Source organism: Mobula hypostoma, chromosome 22, assembly GCF_963921235.1.
Source record: "Mobula hypostoma chromosome 22, sMobHyp1.1, whole genome shotgun sequence".
Taxonomy (NCBI): Eukaryota; Metazoa; Chordata; class Chondrichthyes; order Myliobatiformes; family Myliobatidae; genus Mobula; species Mobula hypostoma.
The window spans coordinates 56,071,646-56,081,838 of NC_086118.1; the positions used below are offsets into that span (position 1 = coordinate 56,071,646).

General features: G+C 38.7%; 1 protein-coding gene across 5 annotated transcripts in view; it reads left to right on the forward strand.

Annotated features, from left to right (window-relative positions):
• rhot1a (ras homolog family member T1a) overlaps window positions 1-10,193 on the forward strand; it is an 80,388-nt gene extending 70,195 nt beyond the window's left edge. For 3 of the 5 annotated variants that reach the window (XM_063030648.1, XM_063030645.1, XM_063030649.1), the window contains 2 exons: window positions 3,753-3,899; window positions 8,995-10,193. In XM_063030648.1, the coding sequence (XP_062886718.1) occupies window positions 3,753-3,899; window positions 8,995-9,112 (265 nt within the window). In that variant the 3' untranslated portion in view covers window positions 9,113-10,193. The remainder of the gene's footprint in view (window positions 1-3,752; window positions 3,900-8,994) is intronic. The other 2 variants (XM_063030646.1, XM_063030647.1) reach the window with 1 other exon arrangement.

A 10,193-nucleotide genomic window follows, 5' to 3' on the forward strand; every position in this document is an offset into this window, starting at 1 on the left:
AAACTTTTATAGTCTAATTGAAAATATCTTGAAAGCTTGGCACTGGTGTTCAAAGTCATGAGTTTTTCCCCTTGTACTTAGTTGTAACTACTTTTATTCCATGAGAATATTGGTAGTCTAATGGGATGGACCTCATCTCCAGAAAATGATATTTAACTAATTTTCCATCGTTTGAAAAGATTGTTAAAAAGCAAGGCAGAAGGTAAATCTATCAATTAGTTTCAAGTTGGCAGTGAAATTTCTTTCTGTGACTTTATCAGAATTCAGGTTGTAATTTTTAGTTATCCAGGTGAATGTGAAACATCTGTCATGTTCTGTTGCATGATTTCAGTCTCATCAACGTCAGAAATGTACAGACTCTTCCCAACCCACTGCACCATTAGCAAAATGCTGAAGAAACTCAGCAAGTCAGCCAGCATCAATGGAGGGAAATGGGCAGGTTGAGGATCTTCATCACGTCCTGTCTGTTTCTCTTCATCGATACTGCCTGTCCTCGTGAGACCCTCCAGACTTTTGTATGCTGCTCCACATTTCCAGTATCTGCAGTCTCTTGCATCTCCAATATGCCATGACCTTACTTTTACATTCTTAATTTTATTTAATCCTAAAGCTTGATGGTTTGAACTACTATTATTGCACTTGCCTTTGTAAAACTTAAGATTCATTATTGCATGCACAAGTGAAGGCAAACTGTGGATAAATTTTAAATGTTCTTTTTAGATGTTCATTTTAATTTTATTTACTTGTCTGTAACAGTTCCATGCCAGTACCACAGCACTACTTATTAACTATATCACATAATCCTGTCTGTTACCTGTTCTTCATCCCCTGCCAGCTTGTGTTATCTTGGAAAGATCTTCCTGTTTTCCTTGAGAAGATAATTATTTGATATGTCATCTGTTTTTAATGTCATTATGTTTGTTTTGTAACATTTTGGTTTCTGGTTTAAATTTTCTTCACTCTCGTTAACAGGATTTCACTTTGGTGGTATTTGCCATAATTTATTTAATCACTGTAGATAACTTGCAGATGTTGAATGCAGTAGATGGTCTGACATCGGTGGTTCTGTCCTTTTGAACTACTATTATTGCACTTTGTAAAACTTCAGACTCAGTGTGTGCACAAGCAAAGGCGAACTATGGATACCTTAGTACCATTTTATAATTTTCCTTTCAGATGTTCATTTTAATTTTGTTTGCTTATCTGTAACTGTTTCTATGCCAGTATCACAGCACTTGTTAACCGTGTGCCTGCACAAAGATCCTTTTTTGAAAGGCAGTTTGATAACTTCCTTGTGATTAGGTCACTGACTTCTAATGTATTTCTATACTGTACATATGTGGAAAATGACTGCTGCTTAAAAATTCTGTGACCAAATTAACCTCCCTGGTGCTTGGCACTCACTTCCATCATCATTTCCATCTTAGTTACTCAGTGGGAAACCCCAGTAAAACAATATTTGGAAAAGAATTCCATTGTCCCTATTTCTCATTCCCACTTTCCCACATTGGCTGCTCCTTGTACAGGCACTGCTTAGCTGATCACAGCCTTTTGGACATCAGATTTTAAACAACTTGGTGCTGGTATTCAAATTTGAGTGTCCTAGTTGAGAACTCCAATACTACGTCAAGGATTGGTCATTTTTCATGTTCCTTGCAGTGTAAGTGCCCTCAAAGTGAAATGCAGGTGAAACTATCTTAATACTTTGGCTGTTTAATCCGAACTGTTACTATCCTTAACTTGCAGTTTTCATGAATTCATTTATCACTGTCATGCCTACAGCAGTTCCATTTTTCCCTGGTGTATCTGTTGCTACTGTTCTTAATTGTCTGCTGTGCTTGAGGCCCACTGCACCAATAATCTCTGAGCCATCAGCAGAATTCTTGTTCACCTCAAAACAGCCCTTCTAACTTGCACTGACCTTTGACCCTAACTTGAATTGACCAGACTTGAGCATGCTCAGTTAGCCAGTGCCTGCAGCCTGCTGGTCACTAACAGGCTAATCTACTGATGCCAGCATTGGTTTACGTTGGTCATTTCATAAGTGTAAGAGATGATGTAATGTAGACAGCAAGAGGCTGATGCGAATTAGTATGAAGGGGCAGTCCTGTTAAAAGAGAATGAATTTAAATTAAGTTTCAATTATAACTGAACTCTGAGGGTCTTAGAACTGGTAAAACACCTTTGGTGTGGTTTTCAGTATTTATCTAAACTATCAGCTGAGTTTCATTCCCATCATGTTGTACTTTATCTTTCACCTAAGTTTCTCTTTCCGCCCCAGTATTTGGTGTTACAAAACCAGTTGCCCAAAACGTCAACTGTTTATTCCCCTCCATAGATGCTGCCTGATCTGCTGAGTTCTTCCAATATTTTGTGTTTGTTGCTCCAGATTTCCAGAATCTGCCGAATCTCTTGTTGCAACTATTATTTGCACTGCCCATTAATGGTAACTTAATTCCAACACCACAGAGATTTTCAGAAGCAGGGTATTTTAAATGTTTTACCTGTTTATTACCCTGATGTGGTGTTTTAAATCCTTCAAACTTAACTTTAAGTTCCAGTGACGCTGGCCTACCACTGATTTCCCCCGCTCAGTAAGGGTAATTTTATATAGTGTGTGGCTTTCATAAACTACCTGTTTGAGCCCAGTTTTCCTGCCTGTTCTACTTTGACCATCCCAGTGATTCTTTAAAAATGTGATTAATACAAAACAACTGCCACCTTTCTTGATTTTCATAATGTAAAAAAATTAATTGGTTTGGCTGTTTAACCCTCCCAGTTTTGTCCAGTTTTAGCAGAAGCTTCACTTGGTTGGTATAGCTTCATGATTCATAAGGTGTAAACAGAAAGATGCCCTGTTACATGACAGAGTCAGAACGATCCACATGCACACTAAATTACTAGACACAGAACGATCCACGTGCACACTAAATTACTAGACACGGAACGATCAACGTGCACACTAAATTACTAGACACGGAACGATCCACGTGCACACTAAATTACTAGATACGGAACGATCCACGTGCACACTAAATTACTAGACACGGAACGATCCACGTGCACACTAAATTACTAGATACGGAACGATCCACGTGCACACTAAATTACTAGACACAGAGGAAATGGTGTTTGCCTCCTCAGCCAATGGCAATTCTTTTTAAATCTAAAGACAGCTGTATTAGATCTTTTGTTCTGCAATGCTACCTAAGGGGAAAAAATATCTCCACTTAACTATTGTCCAAAGAAACCTAGGTTGCATGCACTCAATATCTTTTATATAAGACTGACAGTGATCTTGAATGAACCTTCCAATTCCTACTCCAATTGCACCAAACCACCTCCCTGTCATCCTCAATGTATTTAAGGTTAAAGAAGCACTTTGAGAGCTGAAACATTACAAGTAGTGATTTGCATATTCCATTCCATTAATAAAGCTTAATCACTGATTCAGAATCAGGTTTGTTATCGCCAACAAATGTAGTGAAATGTATTGTTTAGCAGAAGCAGTACAGTACAATACATAAAATATACTTTGAATTACAATAAAAATAAGTACATAGTGTAAAAAGAGCAAAAATAGTGAGGTATTTATAAAAAGTAGAGGACTGCTCCTTGAATCAAATGATTAATCAATCAATTGGGAATTCAAACTTGTGTAATGCAGAGAGGTGATCTGTGTGCTATTTTGTGCTATGTTATGAACTGTATACTTGTACGCATGTGTACGTGTGTGTGTGTGTATACACAAGGTTAAAAGACCGAGTAGACGAGGTGGGTGCTTTGCTGTTGGCGAATGATGAAGGCAGTCTCGTTCAGCAAGTACATGCGGTCAGCTGTGTTGAAGATTCTATCTTCATGGGTTCTTCTGGTGCCTGCAGTTTACAGCCTGAAGACAGGTAACTGTATAAAGAGTAAATTCTCCTGCGCCAGACTATGGCTGTCACTTGGAAACAATAACTGATGTTTATTAGTTAACTGTTTTGTCCCCACTCCAATAAACTGACTTTTCTCAGTCGTAAGCCCCCTTTGGGAGTTTTAAAGTACACTCTTCTTTCATTCAGTCCTTATTTTATATTTTCCCCTCCTACATGCAAAGTAGCAAATGAAAACATCCAAAGCTCTACAGGAGAGGAAAGAAGGGTCTTGGCCGAAAAACGTTGACTCTTTATTCCTCTCCATAGACGCTGCCTGACCTGCCAGGTTCCTCCAGCATTTTGTGTCTGTTATACGCAGGCTTTGATTTCTAATACATGAAGTAAATAAATTTACGCTGTAAGGTTGTGATTATTGAATGTGGAAGTTAAACTTTGGGAGAAAATAATTTTGTTATTTAATGTGAAGTGACCACAAGGTATAATATGTACGCAGTCCAGAACTGCATACTAGGAGCCAGTGAAATTTAATGATGGTTGTAGTATACTTTCTCCCTGTGTGTCTGGATTGTTGAGTTTATTTTTAAAGCATTTTAATTTGTATAACTTCATATATGATGGTGACAGGTAGTCACCCACGTCTGCCCAAGGTTGATTGGCCTGAAAAATATTTCCACTGCCTTTTCCACAGGCCTTGCAGCAGTATCTGTGATGTGTGTGTGTCTGTGCAGTTGTTATGGAAAATATACATACAAGTTTGATTCTATAAGGATAAAGCATTTTTGTGCATAAAAATCATTAAATATTCTACGATGTAAGAATAAAGTTATACAGTGGCATGCAGAAGTTTGGGCACCCCGGTCAAAATTTCTGTTACTGTGAACAGCTAAGCGAGTAAAAGATGACCTGATTTCCAAAAGGCATAAAGTTAAAGATGAAACATTTCTTTAATATTTTAAGCAAGATTACTTTTTTTATTTCCATCTTTTACAGTTTCAAAATAGCAAAAAAGGGAAAGGGCCCAAAGCAAAAGTTTGGGCACCCTGCATGGTCAGTAACACCCCCTTTGGCAAATATCACAGCTTGTAAACGCTTTCTGTAGCCAGCTAAGAGTCTTTCAATTCTTGTTTGGGGGATTTTCGCCCATTCTTCCTTGCAAAAGGCTTCTAGTTCTATCAGATTCTTGGGCCGTCTTGCATGCACTGCTCTTTTGAGGTCTGTCCACAGATTTTCGATGATGCTTAGGTCAGGGGACTATGAGGGCCATGGCAAAACCTTCAGCTTGCGCCTCTTGAGGTAGTCCATTGTGGATTTTGAGGTGCATTTAGGATCATTATCCTGTTGTAGAAGCCATCCTCTTTTCATCTTCAGCTTTTTTACAGATGGTGTGATGTTTGCTTCCAGAATTTGCTGGTCTTTAATTGAATTCATTCTTCCCTCTACCAGTGAAATGTTCCCCATGCTACTGGCTGCAACACAAGCCCAAAGCATGATCGATCCACCCCCGTGCTTAACAGTTGGAGAGGGGTTCTTTTCATGAAATTCTGCACCCTTTTTTCTCCAAACATACCTTTGCTCATTGTGGCCAAAAAGTTCTATTTTAACTTCATCAGTCCACAGGACTTCTTTCCCAAATGCATCAGGCTTGTTTAGATGTTCCTTTGCAAGCTTCTGACGCTGAATTTTGTGGTGAGGACACAGGAAAGGTTTTCTTCTGATGACTCTTCCATGAAGGTCATATTTGTACAGGTGTCACTGCACAGTAGAACAGTGCACCATCACTCCAGAGTCTACTAAATCTTCCTGAAGGTCTTTTGCAGTCAAAGGGGGGTTTTCATTTGCCTTTCTAGCAATCCTATGAGCAGTTCTCTCGGAAAGTTTTCTTGGTCTTCCAGACCTCAACTTGACCTCCACCATTCCTGTTAACTGCCATTTCTTAATTACATTATGAACTGAGGAAATGGCTGCCTGAAAACACTTTGCTATCTTCTTATAGCCTTCTCCTGCTTTGTGGGCATCATTTATTTTAATTTTCAGAGTGCTAGGCAGCTGCTTAGAGAAGCCCATGGCTGCTGATTGTTGGGACAAGGTTTGAGGAGTCAGGGTACTTATAAAGCTTTGAAATTTGCATCACCTGCCCTTTCCTAATGATGACTGTGAACAAGCCATAGCCCTAACAAACTAATTAAGGTCTGAGACCTTGGTAAAAGTTATCTGAGAGCTCAAATCTGTTGGGGTGCCCAAACTTTTGTATGGTGCTCCTTTCCTTTTTTTCACTCTAAAATTGTACAAAACAAAAATAATACACTAATCTTGCTTAAAATGTTGAAAAGAATGTTTCATCTTTAACTTTATGACTTTTGGAGATCAGTTCATCTTTTACTCACTTAACTATTCACAGTAACAGAAATTTTGATCGGGGTGCCCAAACTTTTGCATGCCACTGTATGTATATGTCAAAAGTATGGAATAACCAGACAAGTTAAGAAAGGAAAAGAAATTGCTTACTGGCTTGGCATTAAAATGTAGTTTCATCTCGAAAGCGTCTCTTGATAGTCCTAAAAGGGTTCGTTTCTATGCCATTTCAAATTGCTCTTTTATTAAAAGCACATGCAATGCTTATTTCAACACATTTTTGATTAAACCAAAGTTAACTAGCTGTTGGAAAATCTAACAATAATTGATTAGTTTCTTATGCCTGGTGTTTGACATCTGTTTATTTTAATAATTGAAATTGGAATTGGTTTATTATTATGTAAAGCTTGTCTTGCATATTGTTCATACAGATCAAATCATTACACAGTGCATTGAGATAGAACAATAATAGAATGCAGAATAAAGTGTAACAGCTACATAGAAGGTGCAGTGCAGGTAAACAATAACAGCAGCAATAGCTTATTTGTACAACATGATTAATGTATTAATCTAGTAAATCAGCTCAAAGGCATTTTACAAGAACACTATCAAACAGAATTCAACAGAGAGGTACCGGGGTTTGAAGAGCTGCTTGATGAATGAGAGAGGAGAGGTCTAGAAAGAGAATTCTAGAGGTTAGAGCCTTGGTAGATAAAAACAAGATGAAGCCATTAAATTCTGAGACAGTTGAGGTATGAATTGGAGGAGCGCAGATATCTCAGAGGTTTAGAGAGCTAAAAGAGACGAGAAGCTGCGTTGCAATGCAGATGTTTGGAATCAGGGTATGGACACTGAGAGTCACTCTGTGACGTGGTATGTGTGAGATCATGCTTTTAGGTAGGAGAAATCAAAAGGCAGATTATCTGAATGGAGAGATGTTGAGATACAGATGCACCAAGGAGTTACTGTGCCGGAATCACAAAGGGAAGAGGGGTGTAACAAATAGTTGTGAAGGTAAATGGCACATCAGTCTTTATTGCAAGAAAGCTGAAGTTTGAGGAACAAGTGGTGATCATATTGAAACGTATAATGGGGCATCACGGAGTAGATGTTGGAATGTTTCCACTGATGGGAGAGACTCAAGCAAGAGGTCGTGGTTAATAGACAAGGGGTGGTCATTTAAGACTGAAGTGCATAGGAATTTATTTTCACGGAAGGTATGACTGGATCCATGGATGTATTTGAGGAGGCAATAGGTAAGCAGTTAAAAAGATGGCAAATTTAGGTCAATAGGAATGGACACAGAAAAGGAGTTAAAACCTGGAGCACATGGAGGATCAAGTCGTAATTATATTGAATAGCATGGTCTATTTTTATGTATTCTTGGATATGCTGCAGGAGTGAGGTCTGGTAAAACTATGGAGATATTTGAAAATTGGAATGAAAATTTTGAAACCAAAGTATTTCCTAAGCAGGAGCCATTGTGGGCCACTAAACATAGTGATATGTGGTAGTTAAGATTTTTGGAAAACCTCAGGTTTACACAGAATAGGAACTAAACTGATTGCAGGGCAAGGGTTTCAGCCACACACAAGTTGAGGTAAGAATGACATTAACATGAATCCGAATCACTGACTTAGGCCGTGAAATGTGTTGTTTTGCGGCAACAGTTCAGTGCAACGCATAAAATTTCTACAAGTTACAATTAAGAATATTTTTAAAATGAGTAGAGTGGAAAGAGAATAAAATAGTGAGGTAGTGTTCATGGACCATTCAGAGGGAAAGAGGCCCCTGTACCTCCTTCCTGATAGTAGCAATGAAAAGAGGGCATGTCTTGGATGGTGAGGATGCCACCTTCTTGAAGCATTACCTTTTGAAGATGTCCTTGATACTGGGGAGGCTAGTGCCCATGATGGAGCTGACTGAACATAACGACCCTCTGCAGCTTTTTCCAATCCTGTGCATTGAGCATGAAAGGATGAAGGAAATCAAGGGTTCAATTCCATAATGTTTGATGGTTTAAAAGCCTCCCTGGTGTAGAGTGGATGGGCCAGGTACATGGTTTAGTGTTTATGTTTCATTGACGTTGTCAAGTATGTTGATGAATGGCTGAGTCAAACTAACAATTCAGGTGACAACACCCAGCTTTGCTGCAAAGTAGAGTAAACTGAAAACAAGCAGCAGCTTTCTCAGCAACCGTAACACATCTCAGACATTGCTCAGTTATATTTTAATGAATTTCTGAATGTAATATTTGTATCACTAATATATTCTGCACTTATCTCTTACTAACGTTATCCAGTGGAAACGACATGTAAATGTAGTGTTTAAAGTTTATGTGATATGTATTTTGCTGGATTACATTATCTTTCTGTAGATTTATTAAAAAGAAATTCTCATGCCGTACAAAATGACTAACTCAGCCCTTGATCAGTAACCACGCTGCCTCATTAACCAGCTCTCAAAGTTGTTGTACTGTGAGGAGTCTGGCTCAGTGCTTAACTGAGCATGCTCAATAACCACCTTTCACATTGTGTATCCCGCTGTGGGAGCATTTAGTCTGACTGTCGACCACAGCCATGTCTTTCACAACTGCAGTGTGGCCTACGGTACAAGGAGCATGACTGTTATTGTCTGTGAGAGGAAAATTAGAACTTTAAAATAAAGAGTTCATGTTTGTGCTGAGCATGGTTTAAAATAAACTGCTCTTTAGATTTGGACTGTAATATGTCAACAATTACTGTAAATATTTTATTCCTTTCAGACACACAACACAGGCTGACCTGAAGACTTCAACCTTCTGGCTTCGAGCGAGCCTTGGGGCAACAGTGTTTGCTGTCCTAGGATTTGCTGTGTACAAAGCATTACTGAAACAGCGGTGATCAGAATGGTGCTGCATCCTACGGTCACCATCTCAGTTTTATAAACAGTTTCAAGAGGCTGCAATGAATATTCTGAGTGTTTTTTTTATTTTAATATGCAAGCATTTCTTTAAAGGTAGGGTGCAAGACAGTACTAAAAGATCGAGCTGGCCAGTGGCTAGGTGATATCTGAAAGAGCGATACAGACTTGAGCGATACTGACCCTTCTGCCATTTCCAAACCCACTTTTGTTTGGAAGTAATATCCCTAGGGTACCTGTCATGTAAGAACTCAAATCTGCCAATCTCAGATCCCCAGAAGAGATATAATTGTGTAAATACTGTAAATAAGGATGCAATACACAAACAGCTTTGTTCCCCTAGATGCCCGCTACAGTTAGTCCTACTCTAGCTCAATAGTGCAACAAATCGAATGTTACAGAGTGGTTGTTTCATGTGGATATTTAAAACTTGATCCACCAGCCAGAGTTGCCTGGTGTTTAAAACAATGAGAGAGTTTTATTTATTCTATAGTTAATATTTTAATTTCAAGGAAGCACGTCTGCACAGAGAGGAATCGTCAAGAGATTTATTTCTCAGGGTATCGGCCTACAAGGAATAGTGACCATTGTTCTTTTTTTCTCTCCCTGAGTAAAACTGACCTTATCTACCCAGTAAATTAATTTTATATTGGGGGGGCTAACAGGTATTATTTCTGTCTTTTTCCCCAACCCCTCAGATTATTCTGCGTTGTTCTTTAAGGTAGGTTTGGTGGGGGGGAACAAAGATGGTCTTGCAGGTCCCAGGATCTTAACACTCAAGTAAATAAGGGAAGACTTCCTCCTCTTTTACCCTGTGCTGTGTTGCAATGCAAAGGCAGTGCGGGTATTGCTTTGTTAGTGTCTCCTAGTTGCATGTTCCACTTTATCTCTTTTACAGTTAGCTCTAAAATACCACTCAGCAAATTTTCTGTTACAGTCAACTTCCGTTCTTCCTGTATATTAAACCAATAACTATTGCATCACATTGTTTTTCATCCTTGACTTTTTCAAACAGTTTCAATAAATATCTATGTGCTATATCGTACATTCTTTTGGTTAATT